The sequence below is a fragment of the Emydura macquarii genome, unplaced genomic scaffold (assembly GCF_026122565.2).
Source record: "Emydura macquarii macquarii isolate MOO-44397 ecotype Brisbane River unplaced genomic scaffold, CSIRO-AGI_Emac_v2 contig_2422, whole genome shotgun sequence".
Lineage (NCBI taxonomy): Eukaryota > Metazoa > Chordata > Testudines > Chelidae > Emydura > Emydura macquarii.
Window position 1 is genome coordinate 31,771,198 of NW_027132559.1, and position 21,524 is coordinate 31,792,721.

General features: G+C 37.4%; 1 protein-coding gene across 1 annotated transcript in view; it reads left to right on the forward strand.

The window, feature by feature from the left end:
- The window catches only part of CALCR (calcitonin receptor), a 103,565-nt gene that overhangs the window by 21,610 nt on the left and 60,431 nt on the right, over positions 1–21,524 (forward strand). Inside the window, exons 5-7 of the mRNA XM_067561695.1 lie at positions 5,584–5,696; positions 11,078–11,169; positions 19,092–19,218. Of these exons, the coding sequence (XP_067417796.1) occupies positions 5,584–5,696; positions 11,078–11,169; positions 19,092–19,218 (332 nt within the window). The remainder of the gene's footprint in view (positions 1–5,583; positions 5,697–11,077; positions 11,170–19,091; positions 19,219–21,524) is intronic.

Here is a 21,524-nt window from a genome sequence, read left to right on the forward strand (position 1 = left end):
GTATGTAGGAAAACAAATAAGGTGGGACCAGACTCTGGAGAGAATGGCCTAGGAGAACACAGAAAGAGCACCAGCATACCTCAGCATTCAGTTGATTATTTGTCTGCCACAGTCTCAGCTGGTGTAAATTGATGTAGTTCGATTTGTTTCAGTAAAGCTATGCCAGTTTACAGCAGCTGAGAATGTGCCTCACAGATTTTAAATCCAGAAGGGACCATTATGATCATTTAGTCTGACCAATCACCTACGGATTTCTGTTTCTCCTTCCCCATGACTTGACTCATTTCCTTTGCTCTTTACTGGATATATATTTTTTTAAATATCCAGGCCTCTTCAAGCTGTTTCAATTCTGTCCTGCTCAATACAAAATTACTTCTGATCATTGCAATCTCTTCCTCACATGGAACATTTGTGCAAAATGATAATCCTTGAATACTACATGCAGTTCTGGTCGCCCCATCTCAAAAAAGATAGCGTAGAATTGGAAAAAGTACAGTGGAGGGCAACAAAAATGATTAGGGGTATAAAATACGTTCCGTACAAGGAGAAAATAAAAAGACTGGGACTGTTCATCTTAGAAAAGAGACGACTAAGGGTGGATATGATAAAGGTCTGTAAAATCAGAAATTGAATAAGGACATGTTATTTACCCCTTTATGTAACACGAGAATCAGAGGTCACCCAATGAAATTAATAGGCAGCACGTTAAACACAAACATAAGGAAGTACTTCTTCAGACATTGCACAGTGAACCTGTGAGACTTGTTGCCATGAGATGTTGTGAAGGCCAAAGATAACTGGGTCCAAAAAAGAATTAGCCATTGATGGACCTATCCTCCATGAACCAATCTATTAGCCAAGATGGTCAGGGTGTAACCCCATGCTCTGAGTGTCCCTAAACCTTTGACTTCTAGAATCTGGTACTGGATGACAAGGGATGGATCCCTGGATAATTGCCCTGTTCTGTTCATTCCGTCTGAAGCATCTGGCACCAGACATTGTCAGAAGACAGGATACTGGGCTAGATGGACCATTGGTCTGACTGAATATGGCTGTTCTTATGTTTTTATTAAGAACAAAGCAGTCTGTCAGGAAAACATCCCGAGCCAAACTGACCGCTCTTTCAACTCCACTATCTACAATGGGTGCATTTGCTCATCTTCTATATTTTGAAATAGTGCTTTCTACAGTCCTGTGTTTTTGGTTTATATTTTTAGGTGCAAATTTTATAAACATTGAGTCAAATTAGTCCCTTGTGTAATCCTTTTCAAATCAGTGGAGTCAAAACAAGAATGAATGTGGTATATTATGTGGATTTGCATTTGGCCTATTACCTTTTTAGCACAATAGTACATCAGTAGTGTGATTACACTGATGTCAATGGGCTTACACCAGGGATGAATTTGGCCTCATTTCATCACATAAGTAATACAGGAAATTGCCCGTGAAAAGTACACTATGACATCTATCAGTTATAACATGTTGCAAAATTAGTTTTGAGTATTTGAAAAAGTCTTTTTTCTTGATAAGCAGAATAATTTCTTTCTCACGCATCTGTAGTAAGACTACTTCTTTATTAAGTATTCTTTATTAAGTATTCTTTATTAAGTATTCTGAATTGTACAGAATAGTACACGTGTTGTGTATTCATAAAGTTCATCAACTTAATGTGGTTTGGATATATGAAGACAGTTTCCCTGTTAAAAATAATATGTTAAAAAAGCAATAACTGCCCTAGCCCTTAGGGAGTCTGTCTGGTTGAAGCAGGCAAGCGTCTCCCAGAACCAAGTGTGCTTGCTTATCAAGCCTGTTTGGACAGCAGGTGGTTTTGTTTCTGTCTTTGATTTTGTTTCAGAAATCAGTCATTTTTAACTGTCCAGATTGGCTCTTGAAGTAAAGTTTACAAGAGTGCAACAATAGATCACATTTACCCATAAGTAGTGAACTTATCAGGGAACTGCATTTTCCTACAGCAGGCCTCAATTTGGCTTTGTGAGTGTAAAGTTTAAATGCCCTTTTTATATGACCATAGCCCAGATAAGGAAGTACAGCCTCAGTTTATAGACTTTTTGGAGATATCACTTCGTTCATGGTTAAATTTAAAAAAACTATTTGTCCAGCTTAATTCTGCGTCCACTTGCCCTCAGCGCCTTCTGGATCTTTTGTTTTCCTTCTCTCTCTCTTCTGAGCACTTCAGGTCCTCTTTTCATCCTGACTGACAGTTATATTTTTAATTAATTATTTATTTCCCCAAAGTACAGAATATGATTATATTATGTATATTTTAGCTCAGCTTCTCATGCGCCTTTCCGATACTTTTTAAAAATTATAATTATGACATTGGAGTTGAAGCTTTATATAGGTTTCCATGTGATATAAATGTTTATCTGTTAGTTGAAATGTTTTCTCTACAAATATTTTCTTAGGGGACATATATAAATCAGATGCTCTGTAGGAATATCAGATATTCCTCCATCTCTGGGGCATACTCAGTCAGTGTACAACGCACTATACACTTCTATTCAGAGAATGACAAAACAATCCAACTACTGGCATTTGCTGACAGAAAAGAAAAAGTTTTGTAGCAACAATCAAATAATCAAATCTCTAAAAGCTCACAGATGTCAGTTATCAGTAGAGTTGATCTAATAGTGATCACTAAATTAAAACTATCAAGTTTGTTTCACAGGGACTCATGAGGCAATATATTTGTTGTATGCAAATGACTGCTCTGTTACTTGTGAAAATGGTTGTGAATCCTAAAAGCGTCAATAATTTTAGCATGAATGATTTTTCATACATAACTATGTATCAGGCGTTAATTGTTTATTGTTCCTTCTTAACCTGGAGCAGAAACGGTGTCATGTGACTAATCCCAGGCTATGAATAATGAGTAGTCCAAGTGAACAGTTCATAATTAAAACATAATATTTGCAATAATTCCATATCACTTGAATATTCCAAAGGTCACCACTTTAGTTTCTTCCTGCTAATATGCAGATATCTATCTAGCCCTTCTTTCACACCTTATTTTATTATTTTCAAAGCTCTCTCTGTTATAAGCCCTTCTGTTTATTCCAAAAAGTATCCTGATCTTGTAGCCCAATGCCTGCTCTAGAAATGCTCCAGTAACATTGCCTTAAGAACCTCCAGCAGAACAACTCAATGTAAAGCCTAAGTTAAATGGCCACTACTTCATAGAATAGTAGGTTTAAAACAGAAATAAAATGTTTTTACTGTGAGAGTCAATAAAGTGGGCATTAGGAAAGCTTCCAATGCCCCAGGATGAGACACCTGATTTATCATATGCAGAGGAGGTAGAAGCAAGCAACTCATATAAAAGTACTTCTTCAAATGCTAATCTTCCCTAACGTGATCAGATACCACATCTCAGGTATATCAAGGCAGATGCGCCTCAGATAACTAGCATGTTGCTAATTATTTATAAACCTCCAAAAGCAGAGAGTGTTGCTAAGGAAAATCGCCCTTTAACTGATGACCTTTGCTTACTGCCTGAAAGTCAAACTTACTACATGACTTATTGGAAAAAGAAAGTGACACACTGATCAGCGCACTAACATCACACTCTACAGCATCTAACAAGGAAGAGTGAGTGAGAGAAATCGGAGGGCAGTAGGAGGATATAGGAAAAAGCCACCAAACCAGGATCAGTTATGTTTTTCTGGGCTAAATGAAAAGTAATAGACAACCCTCAGAGCACAACCCAGATATCAGAGAACAGAGATGGATGTTAGGAATGTTATGATCCATAGCATATCAGCAAAACTTTATACATTGTGCAGCATCATAGGACAGTAGGTAAAACTCTTGTACATTTTGTTCTATAGTACAGTAACTGTTAATCTCAATTTATGACTGCAAACTCATTCCAGCTTTAGATAATATCTGGCAATGAGTACAATGGGAAAGATGCTATGAATGCTGTCTAAGATTATCTCTAAGTTAAATTGATGGAAGGCTGAGATAATGTGTACTTTTCCTCTCTGTATTGCCTATGCACGTACTGATTTTAAACAGTAGGTCCCCAGAGCTGGTGATCTGAAACTTGCAGCTATTTCAAGAGTGTTCTTTTTGAAGCATGTAAAATGTACTATTTCCAAGTCTTCCAACTATTTCTATATAACGCATGTGTCTGGTCATAGAAGGATAACACATTCTATATAAATCTTTGCCTTGTGAGTGCATTCACTTGCTTTTTTCATTAGTATGTGGGGGAAGGATAAATCTTAAGAATTAAAATAAATCACAAAATATCAAAATTCAAGAAGAAAATAAATGCACAGAGTGAGCAAAGAATGTATACATGCAAATTATATTAATTTTTTCTGTAAAACTATATTGATTGGAAAGGGTGACAATATAGCTATTGATCTAAAACAGCTACAACATTAGACTAGGTGGAAAAATTAAAATCACTTTTTAAAAACCTGAACTTTAAAATGCTCCACTTTTCATAAAATAAGAGTTCACCCTTGTCCAAGAAAACACCAACTATTCAGAGCAATGGGCCAAATCTGCAGTCCTTGCTCAGTGAGGCTTTCCATTGAGTCCCAGGTGAGTAAGGATTAAATAAGAGCTGCAGGATTTGGCCCAGATGTTGACATGTAATTGTCTGCCTGACACAATTTTACCAAATTTACAATTTTACAATCAATCTGGAGTGCCCAGCACTCAGCAGTTGGGGCCATGTACACCTGTGGTCAGAATCCCTACACGCAGTAAATTAATTTAACAGATTTAGCAGACACGGCTTGTCACCATTTCAAATAAAACTGTAACACCTGAACCCTTTGCTATAGCATCTGTCCACTCTAGGTTTTTATAAATCACCAGGATACCTGCTTGCTGACATTTTCACCAGTGGTATGATCAGTCTTGAAGCCTCATTGCAGGCAAAACTCCCATTGACTTTAGTGGGTTTGGAGCTTAGAGAGAGAGTACAGAATTCTCTCTCTCTCTCTCTCTCTCACACACACACACACGCACACGCAATAGAAGATATTGTTCGCTATGCTCCCATTACTCCGTTTTTTTTGCCATGTAGTTTATTAACCCACTTGTCCCACCTCTGGCCCTACTGCACTGCCTTGGAGAGAGCAACGGCAAAGTATTGATCCATAGCTTGCAAGAGTCCCATTTATGGCCTCTCCGTGGTTAGACGCGCCTCACTCCCCTGTCTTGGAGCTTTGCTAACATGTTCAGTCCTTTTCGTGCCTGTGTAATGGTGGCAGGATCTTCCCCTAAAGGTCAGGTTTTCAAAAACTACTTGTATCAACAAACTACATGCAAGCACAGTTGGGCATGAAAATTGAGAAGGTGTGAACACACAAGGATGTGCAAAGAGAAAGGTATGTGTGTGTGAATGAGCATCTATGTGTGCATACATGTGTATTTTTTTCTGGCATTGTTCAATTTGCAGTTTTTGGCATTGCTCTCACACACAATTTTCAGCTGCTTCTCATATTGAGTTATCATTACATACTTTATTGCATCTAAATTAAGTTAGGATTCTTGTAGTAATATTCATGCACTAAAATAGTAGCACTTGCATTTTGTTGACAGAAAGGGCTTCAAAATACTGTGATGAAACAGGAAATTGGTTCCGACATCCAGAGAGCAATCGGACTTGGTCTAATTATACACTGTGTAACTCCTTCACCTCTGAAAAACTGAAGGTAGGCTACAATTAAAATGTCAATACTTTCTGAGAACGTGCCAACAGCATATTATCTGTGAAAAATGTATATGATCTAAAGTTTAGCCAGAATATCACAGATTAGCTGGAGTCTTGACAATGTAAGAGATGATCCAATTACTTGTTTTTTTGTGTGCTGCCACTAAGGTCTATATTCTTATCAAGTATTTTAAATTGGCATCTGAATTCTGTGTGGAAAGGAGGTTGCTTCAGAATAAAAGCTCTTAAAGGGAAGCATCTTGTTAAATAATTATTTCAGTGGACTATAGCAATCTTAGGCCCTTATCCTGCAAACCCTAGAATTTAATGGGGCTTTTCACATGAGAACATTCCTCTGTGTTGGTCTCTGCAGAAAGAGCAAACCCCATGCAAGCCATGAATCAATGTGTTGCAGTGGCTCTCTCCAAGGGATCTTAGAGACACAGCAGATACACTGTGCTTTTATTTTATATTGTGCCATGCTGGTTAGGACATGTTTCTGAGAGGTAGTGAGCACCCACAACTCCAGATAATTTCATTGGGCATTGTGTGTGCTCTGCAACCATCAATAGCTTATACTGTAGAACAAACTAGATGTAATTTTTCTGAAAACATTTAGACCTTGATCTTGGAAAGACATGCACATGTCTGTTGATGCACTTTGACCAGTCCATTGAAGTTGGTGGGAGCTACTCAAAATATGTAAAGTTAAGTGCATGCATAAATCTGCAGGATTGGAGCATTATTTTGGATCATGTATTCACTATGAATTTGCCAAAAGAGATGATAATCAAAATGAATACAGAGTATGGAAAAAGACGGCATAAAAATGGTGAAAAGTTCCAGAGGGGTACCCATGATAGTCTGTATACAGCAAAAACAACTAGAGTCCTGTAGCACTTTAAAGACTAACAAATTTAATTTCTGCAGGCATAAGCTTTCGTGGGCTGCAACCCACTTCGTCAGATGCAAGAAATAGAAATCAGATAGGATGTATATATATATCCAAGAGTCAGGAACAACAATGGGGAGGGTAGGTGTTCGCAGAGTCCATTCAGTTAGAGTAGATGAGGCCTATTCACAACCATTGATTAGTAGGTGAGAATGTGTGAACAGTGACAATTAAATGATCATTTCTATAAAAACTTAATTTTATTTTATTTATATTAAAGCATTGGATCTGGAATTTTATGGTCTCCAGCAAATCTATGGGTTGAAACTAATTGTCAATGTCCATCAGTACATCAATGAGTTTTGAAATTTTTTTTGCTACTCTGACACTTTTTCTTGACTTCAGATATATTCATTTATGGTAGATAAATATGTATTATATGGAACCACGTTAGCTGCTCATTCTATCCTTCCTGTCAATGTGAGCATCTGGTGATTCTTTTTCTCATAAAAAAAAGCAGTTAGAAAACTAAATTGCACAAAGGATTTCAAGTATAATACCTTTCACCTACAGAGTACAGAACTGGCTCATATTTACCTGGGATGATAGGAACTAACTATTTTTACCACCTGAGTGCAATTTATTACCTATGTAAAATGAGTTGGTTATCTCACTCTATTTTACACTGAACAGATATCAATATTATAGCATCTACTGTCTCCATAACTGACATATCGTTAGCCAGATATGGAAAATATGCTATGAAATAACAAAGCCAGGGAAAGGATTAGAGCTGATCAAATAAAAGCCTTCAAATATTTACCCTATAAATTTCACATTTATCCCCCTATTTGATAGAATTTTTAAAATTATTTAGCCACTCCTAGAGCTGGGCTAAGAACTAGATGAAGAATTTGTGATCAATTAATTTAACTAATTTTTCAATAATAATTGTTTCAATTGCCATTATTTTCACTTATTTGCCCAATGCTAATGAAGATGCAGTTTAGTGTTTTATTTGAAGTTACTGTGACAACCAACTCCAGCTGTTGATGGTATTTTTCCTGGGCTAAATCTTAACATGACTTTTTAAAATAAAAAGACCTTTCACAAGTAAAAATCATAGCCTTGCATTCCAGCTCTTTGAAAAGAAGTTGATATAAAGAAAGTACTCAACCAGAAATTCCTACAAACCTGTATACACTAAATTTTAAATATGCAACAATTCCACTAAAATCAATAGGACTACTTGTATGAGTAAAGTTAAGTACGTGCATAAATTGTTTGCAGGTTTAGGATGTTATCCTAATTAAGAATATTGAACCAAAGGTGACACAGAAAGAATCAAGGGCCAAGAAGTGTGAGGAAAAGCTTTAAAAAATATAAATTTAGGGGAGCTTATGAAAATCAACACATTTCTGAAATCTGAGTGGAGCTTCAGGAAAATTTGTTTACAGTAAATAATTTATGACTCTTTGGAATTCTGGAAGGAAAAGGGCTAGAACTTCATTTGCTTTTGTTTTTTAAACAGCTACCTAAATGTCTGTGGTTATATTTAGTAATAGCCCATTCTATAGTATATTGAAAAGATCCATTGGACTGATATGATTTTCTTAACCATAAAGAACCATTGTTGTAAAATGTGCTAACCTATGTGTGATAAAGAGAGAGTAATAGTAACAACTATTATAGTAATAGTAGCAACTTGAGGTTTCAAAGGCACTGAATAGAAGGACCATAAAAACATCATTTTTTCAGATATTGGCACAAGGCAAAGAGGCAAAAATTTAGCTCTGTTACCTATTAAGCATGCCTTCCAAAAGAAGAATTTTGAACATAAGTCAGCCAAAGTTCAGATAAAATACAAAGGAAAACTGTGCATATGTTAGGTTCTTTCTGCATTTACCTTTTATTTTTTTTCCTTCAGCAGAATCCCATCTCTACAGTTATGCCAAGTTGGATTCTTACCTTTAATCCATGTGCTCCTAAACCAAGAGTGTTTAATTTATAGATTCTGTCCTGTGTATACTGATAATCTCACTAGTATTGGAGCCAGAGGTGTTATTTTCTTAGATTTCCTTTAACTGTTCCTTCCAGTTAAGAAGTGTGGGGAAAAAAGTGAACATCAAAAGTATTTCATTTAGTAGCATTCCATACTGAAGACAAAAAGCTATATACAAAGCTTTATAAATCTTATATGGGATACGACGTAGGACAAGGTGGAGTTTCTAGGAATAGAGAGTTACTAGAACAGTTCAACATTTGTCCTGATTTAATAGGAGATACCAAATATTCTTCATTGGTAGGATATAACAGTTCATCAGTCTACATGCAGAGGCTATTACAGTTGTGCAGATACAACACATGATGTATTATTTGACAGTCCAATGAATGCATTCAGTTTTTAATTTTTAGAAATCTTCATTGAACAGGCACCAAATATGCTTTCATGGTATTATCACAAAATGTTATTGCTGACTTTGAGGTAATATGTTTCAAAATGCCTTCATAGCCTTAACATGAATGTTTGACAGTTTGGACAGGTTTCAGTCTTTCAGGATAAACACACACAAACATACTTGGTATTTTCATTTGTATGTTAATACCTATCGTACTTTTCCATTTTATAGCTGGTTCATAGCAGTCCTGGTGTACAAGAATGGCAACGAATCAAAAAAATTAGGACTGACTTCTGTGTGAACTAAGTTCTAGCTAGCAAAATGTGCTAACTAGGACATACATCAATGCACCAGCACAACTTCAGCAAACAGTTAAGGAATGACAAGGAACATACGTGAAAAAAATAGTATTCTAATCAGATACTCAAGTTGCCTGGCCCTGACCACTCTTCTGTCCATAGCTTCTATCATCACTAGAGCTTCTAGCCTAGCATTTGCACTCTCCACTCATATTGTGGCTGCCACTGAATAGGAATATAAAGAAGTGGAAGGTTCCTTGCACCATCTGTGTGGACAGAGCCAGTCAAACTCCAGGTCTGTAAATCCAAGTGGGCTGATTCTTGTTTACACAATAGCCACTATACAATACTCTGCTAGGTACCAATAATCTGGTCAATTATTTGTACAACCACTTTAAGGCCCCTATCAATGGCCAGAATTGTGTAAAGTGACTACAGTGTGTTTAAAAAAGAAAAGGGGGAGGGGGGACTCCCAATCCTGCTGCCATTTAAGTCAGTGGGAGCAGGACTTGACACCACACATGTAAAATGGCAAGAGCATAGAGTAGTTTAAAAAATATGCACCTGCATCATGAAGAACTATTTTTTCTGCTTTGTTTTTTTTTTAACTTGAAACTGCGAAATTTGTGTTCATAGCTCCCATAAATCCAGAATCACCTAAAGCATGAATAAAGCTAGGTAATTAGAAGCTAGCTACATGCTAACTGATAATGAGTGATCTCAAAGTGTTGTTGAAACACCTCTTCTCCATCAATTCTTCCCACATTGCCAGAAACACAGGATGAAAAGAGAAAGAGGAGGGGCAGTGATGAATATGCAAACAATGCCTAAAATGCTGGTACGATACTGAAGCATTTTGTGGAGGAGGACATTCCTTTAAAAAGAGTTCATTTAATTACTTAAGATGAAAAAAGAAAAGGAAAACTTATTGTGTGCAACAAAAGAAGAACTAATGAAGTATCTCCGAAAAGAAAATAAGCCTAGCAGAGCAGCTAATAAATAAGTACGCTACTAAAATATCTATCCTTTCATTAAACAAGGTAATAGTGGAGCCTTCCCAGCTTCCAGTTTCCAGAAATCATTCTGTAGCTCAATGATACTCAAGGACTTGGCCAAGAACAAATATGACATTTGAATAGTGCAGCATTCTATAGCCAGTCCTATTATGTATGATTTTGTTTCAATAATAAATTAACAACAAACGAAACATGAATGAGCCTATTTTATATTTTGGTGATATCAACTAGGAGTCTTTTTCTCCTGCCACTTACAATAGCTTGTCATTGGTGTAACTCCTATTGGCCAGGCAGGTACCCTGGATTTATACAAGTCTGCAAGTGGAATTTGTCCCATGGACTTACTCCTTCATACTGGTGTAAGTGAGAAGAAACTTGGAAATTGGAAATGTAATCAACACAAATTGGTTTTGCAAAGAATTTTTTGAAGAATGTGTCATTTGTTTTGAGTCATGTTTGCAATATGGATCTGATTGGTTTTTTGGTTTTTTTGTTCTAATAAATCTAATCATTTTCCCTTAAAGATAATGGGAATTTTGCCATTACCTTCAGTGGGGCAGAAGCATACTCTGCATGCAAAAAAACCCACTTAATCTCATCTCTTTACTTTGGTCATGCCTTTTAATGTATTGTGAATGTTTCAGGAGTATCTCGAATGAGCTTCTGAATAAAAAAGAAATAAAAAATGGTTGGTTGGTATTGCAAAATCTTGCTCACAATAAGCATGAAATTGCTTCTTGTCAGTTGTTCATGTTTTCTTTTTTGTTTAATTCCAGATGGCATTCATCCTTTATTATATGGCTATAGTAGGCCATACTTTGTCTATAACTTCACTGTTGATTTCCCTGGGGATTTTCTTCTATTTCAAGTAAGTATTTCTTATAGCATATGCTTTTTTTTTCTTCACTGACATACTATCAAATACTAGGAGTGTTTAACTGTGGGAACATAGGGGGGACATGACAGTTATGATCCACTTCTTATTTTTGTTCCCAATAATATAGGAAGAAATATATTGGCCCAGATCTTGTATCAAGTGACCCAAAAGTACCTAACCATAGGAAGATCTCTCCAGTGTACAGGAATCTTTCAGTAATAGATAGCCTGGATCCTACACCACTGCACTCTCTGTGGTTGGCATACAGGATGTGGCCAGTGGAAAGGTGGTGTGAATGGGGCTTCATTAGCCTCGCTGATTCACCAGTTGCCTATTGACCCTTTGAATATGCTGGTAGCTATTGTAATACCAAAGGATCATACTAGGTTATAATTTGGGGTCCACCATTCTGACTTCAGTTGTATAATACTCATCATTTGCTGAGCTGGGCCATTGACTTCAATGGGAGCTCACAGAGCAGAAATCCAGTGAACCTGAAACAAATTATGTAGCATGTTGTCAGCTTCTGAATTTCACTGGAGGTTATAAAATGAGATCCTGTGTCAGGAGTTTGAAAGGGTCTGGATCATTTGATGATCATAAAAATATTTGCAACTACTGTATAGCAACTTAATCACAACAATAAAATTTTATGCTTCAGAGTGTGTCTGGCAAAGAGTTTTTTATGAAGTATCTCTGCTGAGGTATCAGAGGGATCTCCCTGGGTTCAATTTTGCCTTCAGAGATGTATTCACAACTTCCATCAGTTTCACTGGCAGTATTATAGGACTATAGGAAGACCAAATAGAGCCTACTGTTTTCAGTAAAGAGAAATGCTAGTCACCCTAACTAAAAAACATTTTTAGCAGATTAAGTACCCCAGTTAGTTCTTACCTCCATTTTCACTGTATTTAGAGTATCACAAATACCAATGTATGGTAACTCTTGGTCAGTGATGACTTCTTAATGGCAGCTGCTCTGTGTTTGTGCACGTGTGCGAGAGAGAGAGCATGTGAGTGCAAATTATGAGGAAAACGTTCAAACATAAAGATGAAACATTGTGCAAGGTCCTCAACTGGTGTAAATCTGCATTGACTTCACTGGAATGATACTGATTTACACCAGATGTGTTGTTCTTAAGCAACATTATCATGGCATTTGCTTTCATCATACTATAATAAACTAAACCTGCAGCGCTGATAATATGTTCCCTAAAAGAGCTGCGCTAGTGTAAATTCACAAATATTTTGGTGAAGCAGAAGGAATGACACATACAAGTTGTAAAAAATATATGGGGTTGGGAATCAAGTCCACAGCGATATTACACTAATCAACACCAGATGAGGATTTCTACGTCTAACTCACAAATAGGGAAATGCACAACTTCAGCACAACACAACCAAAACTAATAGCAGGAAAATTGCAAATTTGAAAGACTAGTTAAATATTTCCAAATCTGAGTGATAAAAAAGCCACTCAGAAAAGCTTTCTCCACTCCATACAACAACAAAAGCATAGCAATTTTAAAAGCCTGTTTGCATCAGAACAAATAACGCACACAATTATATCCTACTGGAATTTCAATATTCAATTCCAGAATAAGTTTACATCTTTCAAGAGCTGCACAGAAAGAAAGCAGCAGCAAAACCAATAAAGCTAATTGCAAAACATACATTTAGAAGACTTCAAGAGTATGAAGAATAGAAAATATGAACAATTTCTTTCTCTCTAGAAAGGTTCTTGTACAGTGTATAAGAAAGAGTAATTGCAGAATAATGACAATCATTAGTAATTAAAAATCTGCCAGTTGTGTTATTATAAACCCATATTTATTTGGAGATGATAATTTAGCCTTAAAAATTGACTTTAGGCTGAAACAAACCATCTGTTAGTTATGCTAGTGCACAAACAAGGATGATTTGGTGTGACAAGGTGCCATATCATTTTCAGTACTGGGAAGTGATTGGAAGCCAATTTAGAGGCAGACAAGGAGCTTATGTTGGGAGACTAGGTCAAAGAAATGGGGGAAAAAAATCTTGCTTTCCAAATCTTTGTGAAAGAAAACCAGGCAGAAGATGACATGGTAGTTAACCAATGCGGAGACAGGAATGGAGCTTTTTTGGAAAAGGGATACAAAGATGGAGCAGTTTTATTAATGGGAGAGACCCACTGGGCATAGACTATTTAATGACTGATGGCAGTGATTTGAAACACATGGTTAGGGAGGCAATAGTTCAACACAACTAAAGATCTAATCTTAGAAGATATGTGTACCTTTACTTCGTTTATGGCTTCTAGACAGTTTGATGAAGGGCACATTAGAAGGATGATGTTAGAGGGGAACAAGGGAGAGAACTTTGTTTCTTTTAAATAATATTGTGCCCAATTTTATAATGTGTTCATTTTGCTTGCGTTTCTTTGATCGAAATTTCACCTGCATATATATTGGCGATATCCAAAGCATATGGGCCAGCTCCTCAGCTCATGTAAATCAACTTGTCTTCTTTGTCACCTTTGGAGCTGTGCCAATTTACACTAGCTGATAATATGGCCCTGGGTCTAATAGACATACTAATAGAATTATACAGATCTATAAGAACAAAACACACTTTTTGTTTGAATTGACAAATACTTATCTAACTCAGATGTGACTAGACTTTGAAAGTGTTTTACAAAATTCAAACAAAGGTATTAAAGGAGAAGGAACACAGGTATGAAAAATGTATTTACTGTGAGAAAAATTGCTCAGTATTTTGTGAATTATGCACTCTACTGACACCTTTGTGATAAGCCAAGATCCCTCCCTCTCTCTTCAACTTGTGAACAGTGGATTGCATGAAGACCAGTATTAGGCATTTGTCTAGTCTTTAACATTCATTAGTTTTCTTCAAAGGGGCTACTAACCGTGGGAAAGTTAAGCATATGCATATTTGTTTTCAGGATCAGGGCCTTAATGAACAACTAAAATATAACTAGTCTTTTCAGTACCATTATCCTCATATAAGGTGGGTGATAAGATTTTGTGCCTGGTACATTTTTGATAATTTTGCAAGACAGCACTAACGTACATGTGAGTTGTAGGAGTGTGGCATTCATGTATTTTATCTTAAATTGATTTGCCAGCAAAGTGACTCAAAATCGAACATAGTCTCCTCATTCACCACACCACATCACTAGGACTATAAATTGCTGTCATTGTTTGCTCCTTTTCTTTTCTGTTTTAAAGACAACTGTAATTATCCTGTCGTATGTAGGAGTGAACATCGGTGTTCCAACCCACAAGAGCATGTTCATTTATATAACATACCAAACTAAAGACAGATACCAATATTATATGATGAGGCTTTTTCATTTTAGACTCCAGGACATGCCATTTCATGTAGAAAGCCCCAATCCTATCTTTATCCATGGGACTAGCCATGGGAACTTCCACTGAAGTTCTTACTAGCACAAGTAAGGCGTACAGGATTTGACCTCAAACAGAAAAAATCCAGCTATGTCAAATTATTTTATTACCTCTGCAAGAGGGAAAGGACATAATTTGCATACACTAGTCTCAATTTATTCTGTTTTTTTATGTATCCCAAGATTCCTAGTAAAAAAAGCAAATCCAAAACCTGCTCACTGGAGAATCAAATGTAATCAAATCACCAACTTGATTTTTGCAAGGTCTTATTAACCACAGAAATAAACCTGTGATCTTCAAGAAGGTTCACACTTAACTCTTTCCCTCTCCCACCATAATATGTAATGCAGGATCTAATCATTCATTTTTATATGCCTTATCTTCAACAAGAGTTTAAGGTTCAATAAGACAGAATGGTTGATGAGACCCCTTTCTCAATAACACTTCTAGTTCCCAAGAGAGTGCTTATCTGAACTAAAATTTCCAAATTTGAAAATGCAAAATTTTATTGATTTCATCTGTTTCTTTATCACACTCCAGCAACTTAAAGCAAAGCACTTTTCAATACACTATTTCAGTCGCTGCATTTTGTCAGTTAGGAGGATAAGGAATCATGGATTTCCACACAGGATATATTTTCATATGTGGATATTTGGATGTGAAAATCTTCTAGGATCCTTGCACTGCTCTGTAAACTAACCATTTGAGCCTTTGGCTAAAAGGATGAAAGTATTGTAGGTAAAAGATAGTATAAAAGTTCTAGGACCAAAATATTGACTGACTTTGAGCCTGCGTCATTGTGTTGGGGGGAAGCCTTTCAAAATTAAACTACAAATTCATCCATTTTTATTTTTAAGCAATAGCTACTATCTCTGTGAACCCTGCAAATTCTCCATACACATTTTTTCTCAGGTCTGGATCAGCAGCAGTAGTTCACGTACAAACAAACTGGGTCAGAGCCACAGCTTGGTCAGAGCTTCTTTTAAGCCTCCTTTGTGGTCTCCTGCTCCCCAGGACTGCTAGGGGATAGTCCAGGCACTGATATAATTTAGAAAAAAACTTAGGGCTATTTTAAATTATGCAGAGTTGCCACAGGTCTCAAAGGGCTATTCCACAGCTGGCCATAGGGGAAAAAAGAAATGCACTCTGACCATGGCACCTCCCTCCCTGAACACTTCCCCTTTATCAGAGAAGGAGAATAAGCTGTGTAACGGGAGTTATGTCATCTGAGTATTCTCACACGCCAGCTGATAATATAAATCAGCTTTCTGGCTTCTTTGTGCCATTTGAGCAATGCAAAGAGGCTGAAGCACAGACCAGATATGGCCATCTGTTCGTTCTGTGCTGACATCAATCAATGCAAAATCAGAGCTGATTTGGTATGACAGGGTGCTATACAAATATAAGTTGTTGTTAGTCATAAATTAATTCCTCCATCCTCTCATTTAAAAAATATGGTGAACAATCAGTGTTTGTAAACAAGACAAAATTAGCTGAGGAATAAGAAAAAGTGTTTCAAACTTACAAACAATGGAGAGAAAAACAATAAACAGCAAAACTCTGAACATAATTTAATAAGGTCTTTTAAGTACACTAAGTACTGCCCTTAACAAAACGCCATCATTCTCTTCAGCAAAGCATTATCTTAATATTCCACTTGAAATTATCCAAGGAACAAGTAATCTTTTTTCTTTTCATTAAATATTTAGTGCACTTCAGGAATGTAATGGTACAGCTACTTGTTAATGCCATGCTACTCGACAAATACCACCACAGTTGTCAGTCACCATTAAAGTTCACATTTGCTAACAATGACCTTACAATGGTATCTGCCATTGCTACAGTTTTCTCCTTCTTTTAGTAAAGATGACATTTCTAGCAATTGGGTAGGTACAGTGCACACATTTTGACATTTGTATAGTTTCTACTGCAGTTGTATTTGATTATCTGGATTTTGGTTTGGTTTTGTGTGATAAGTGCATTTGTATGAGTGTAATAGTACCATCAAAGCCATCAAGATACTAAGGGAAGAAGCAGCATTTCGAATACCTAGGGCTGGGGACTGGGAGTCAGGACTGCTTGTTTCTAATGATAGCTTTTTGACTGCCCCACTTTCCAATATTGCATATGCATTTAACTTCCCTATGCTGGTATAGCCATCTCTCGTATGTGCATTTAACTAGCTCATTGAAGTTTTCTGAGCCTGAATTAATTAGTGTTTGTGAAGTGCTTCAAGATCCTTGGGTGAAGTGTACTGCAGAGTAAGTGCAAAGCGTTAATGCCATCTGGAATCTCCGTAGGTTACTTCACCACAGACACCCAGCATGAAGTCACAGATATGTTCATTAAAATGATTATCATTAGAAAACAGGAAGAGGCACCTCACAAATTCTTCAAAGTTAGTGGCAGTAAAACTACAACTCATGCAGCATGCGGCTGCCAGCCTATTGTGTAAAACAGCTTGTGAGAGCACATCACAAGAATCCTCTGCAGCCTCTACTGGCTACATATTCCTTTTTCAACTGCAATCCTAATATGCAAGGTCTTTGGGAGATTAAGAGTATGTGGAAAAGAGAATGAAACTAATCTCTGTTCTGGAATCCTACCTTTAATTGTGTTTTGGCACTTAGACCCCACATGGTAGACGATTTCAACTATGACAGAGAGAAGTACAAGCAGACAGAGTAGTACCAGAAATTTGGATTGAAGTAATAGAGCCCTTGGCTTTAGACACTGGACAGAACAGCTTGCAAGTGTGACTGTTAAGTGAACATGAGTTCGAGTTCCCTCGCACATCCACAGTCTCACTGCCAGAGGCATTTTTTTCCCTACTTTGGGTCTTAAGGTTCATAATTGTGTGGTGTCTTGGATGTTGCAGTGGCTGCATTATGTGAAGGGGTGTAGTGATTCAGTCGTGACCATTTATTTACCATTTATTTTCATTTTTGAGTACTCCTGTGAGCCAGTAGAGAGAGCTTTCTAACCTGGAACAAGTAACTGGTGTGGCACTCATTGCACACACTTGTGTGACTCCTGTGCAAACTACATTCATTCCAATAAACTCTCAACCCTGAGAAGCCCATGAGGACTGGCATTGTGACAGTGCTTTCAAGCCATGCAAAGGAATGACATCACACTCTCTTCTCATAGGCTAGCACAGAGGAGCACACAGCCGCAGAGTTAGTATTTCAGTGCACTCTCTCCCCATCCCAACGCTGTGGGACTCAAAGCTCTTTTTTATGGGCGTGTCATCTGGCCCCAACTCACAACAGAGGCCAATGCTCCTGCTAGTGGCATGCCTAGAATCACTAACAGTAACTTGGAGTTAGATCTATTAGGGTCTGCTTACTTTTTTTCTAGACAGAGCATTCTGAACTCTGAACAACAAGCTGCAGCACACATATGTGCACACCCCTATACCTTCACACATACAGAGCGATGGATTTTAAATGGCAGCCTGCCATAAGTTCAGATTGTGCCAGCTCCATGTAGTGTACACGGTAAGAATTCCCTCAGCTACAGTAAGCTATTTACCTAGTTCACTTGGTGATCATTCATTTACCTATCAGTTTTGCCTGCTCACTTTCGGTTATCATAGGCCCCATTGAGGTTAGACCTTTTGGCACTCTTCTAACAACCTCTTGACTGGCTCTCCACAGTCCTCTCCTCTCAGCCCTATGTGGTCCTCATCAGCTAGAGAAGAAACATTGCAAGAAGTCTCTCTTCATCACAACCTCATCTGTATCCCCCATCTCTGCTTTCTTAGTAAAGATGAGTTGGAGGTGTTTGGATTCAAATGTGAATTAGGATTAGATTAGAGATCAGGTATGAGGCCAAATCAAGGCTATGGTAGTGGTTCAATGGTACAGAAATATTATGAGCTGTTCTTGTGAGATTTTTGACCCTAAATGGTAGAAATCCTGAAAAAGCAGCACATTGTTTAACATTTCAACCACCTCTGAACAGGAAAATAGGCCTATTCTGGTTTCTGATCTGAGCTGGAATTAAAACCATAGAGAAAACAAAACCAAATCTCCCTGAAATTGAAGGGGATTCCAGTCCAAGGTTCCCACCCTGGCTCATCACTAATTCCTAAAGTATCCAATAATTTTCATCTGAATGTTTGAGATACTCAATTTTCAGAGAGCAGTTTCTTGCAAAACAGTATTTCTTCTGTTCAGAATTCATGTTCATGCACATCTGTAATAATTATCAGGGTTCTGCTTCACCACTTAACATTTCTGTGGCTGTAAAAAACCAACATCTAGCGTACTGAATTTAAGCTGATAGCTCCTTACAGCATGGTCTGGAAAGCATGTGGTGCTAAACAGGTGTAAAAATAAAAAAACAAAAACTTTGCAGTGTCCCATGGCTGCAATGCTAGGCATGTGTTTTCTGACGGCCTTTTGCCAAAGGGCATTCTTGAGAAACAGTTGCCAGTATGTGCTTGTTAAAGTGACATCAGAATAAAAACACTGATTTACAACTTGTGGTACATATTTTTCAGGAGCCTCAGCTGTCAAAGGATAACACTGCACAAGAATTTGTTTTTCTCTTACGTTCTTAACTCTGTGTTTACCATCGCCCATCTCATCACAGTAGTGCCTAATCCAGGCCTTGTAAAGAGGGATCCGGTAAGTATTAATTATTCCCTTCTTCTCCAGAACATAGCTAAACAAATCCACCGTGGATACATTTGTAAATGCTAGCCTTGCAGTGCATGAGGTCAAAAATACAGAACCAAATTCAGAGAGTCTTGCACAAGCAAATGCTCCCATTGGGAGAGTCTTGCTCAATAAGAAATCTCAGAATTTTTCCTGAGGAGCATGAGGCTTTGAAAATAAAGTCATTTTGTTAGCATCATGGACTTGCTGGAATGGTGAGAGAGGATTTTTACACCATCTGGTGAGCTAGAGTACCAGGACTACATTGGTGCAGCTCACAAGGGAGCTCAAAAGTTAAATCACTTTTCTGTCTCCCTGGTCCTGGCCTGCAGTCCTATTCCCAGCAGAAAGTAGAGTGACTCTACTTTACATTGCTTGACAGTGACTCCTGAAGGATAGAGTGGCCCTGACTATGTCCACTTTCTCCCAGATGTGCCCTCTATTGGAGAGTAGGAATGGGGAGTAAGTGGCCACCATATGGCTCTATACTGCTTGGGGTCTCCCACAGGCAGGGGGACTCTCAGGTGACCAGTCCACAGGGTTCTGGGTGCTCTTCACTGTTGATGCAAGGACCAAGATCCAGTCCAGTTTTCACTGTTTAATGCTAACCAGACTGTTAGCCAAACTCTTGCCGGTAGCCAGTAAAGCAAGACACTAGCTCAATTCATTTTCAGTACCATTATTCCTCTTTAAGTAGATGGGAGAGATCTGCATATTGTTGGCTTCTGCCAGTCCATCAGCTAATAAATATTTAAGAAATTTGTGTTAAACATAACCTGACCTTACTCACAGTTAGGAATAATTCACCCAAGTCTGATAGAGTTGCACTAGGCTACATTGATATGAAATGAGTGTCAGGCCTGTGATCTCTATCGTTATGTCATAACATTTATCAGTTTGTCTTCTAGTAGGATATTTAAATTATGGCTTAATAATTTCTCTAGTTCTAAGTTTCAAAAAGCGATTAAAAGCTATTACAGTATTACCTTCTTTACATGCATCTTTCAAACATGTGCTACCAGTTAATCAAGATAATTAAAGTAGTATGTGAACTGACTACAGAAAAATATGATCTGTTCCAGCGACCATCTGGAAATTAAAAAATAGAACAGAAAAAAAAATCACACATTTAATTCTACCTTACTGCATATTGTCCTATGTTTCCATTTTACGCAAAAGGTATGATAAAAATACTCTTGATATTTGAAGATGAGGAGCTCATACATGATAAGCAAAGCATTAACATCAGGCTGCTGAAATTTAAGTGGGAATAATTACCTTGAGCTTGGGTTAAAAATGATACTTCCTGACAGAAGCGATAAATTATCTAAATCAGAGTGCTTTTTAATAAATGCTGAGGTCACAGCTAAGAATTTTATGCATTGAGAGTATACTGATTTATAAAGGAGACATGAGGCAAATATATGTAGATTTTTAGGACCAAATCTTCATTGAGGGTGAAATCCAGGCCCCAAAAGTCAATGGCAAAATTCCTTTCACTATAACGTGCCAGGATTTCTTGGTGTAAATTGGCATAGCTCTATTAAAGTTAGTGGAGAAACATCAGTTTACACTGATGATCTGGCCCTTAGTTACTATGGTGATGAGTGCTTTAGGAATAACATAGATAGATACTGATGACTTCAGTGGGACCCCATACAAGTACAGAGGTCTGCCCATGCAGAGCACCTTGCAAGATTGGGGCCTTAATTAGTATCTTAAGTTAAAGGAAGTTCTTTAGATTGGATCATATTTGGAAAGGAAACCTATGTACAAAGAAATGTACCTGGCCAGTGCATTTCGTGGTTTCCATTGCTATTACTGAAGACATTCATATGTCTGGGCCCCAAGTCCGCAAAGCATGTAAACACATGTTTAATTGCTTTGATGAATCAGGACCTTATTCTGTGCCTTCTCCCTCACCATCAACTCTTCTTCTGCCTGATCCAGCAGTGAACTGCTCCCTAGTAACTAAGGCATAAAACTGGGAGTCAGAAGACCTGGTTTCTTCTACTGACTCATGGTTAAAGCACCCCTCACAAGCACAAGGCAATACATTATTTTATTATTATTCTATTCGACTGATACCGTACTCTTTACACCTATGGATGGGAAGAGAAAATGAGCCATTGGGGAGGGGGGTCATGTTCTCAAAAATATAATGAAAATGTTTTGACAATTTAATGAATTTATGTTTAAATCACACCAGATACATTCCTGTTATGTTTTCATTTTGTAGTCATTTAACAAAGAAAATAAAGGTTTTATATATTGCT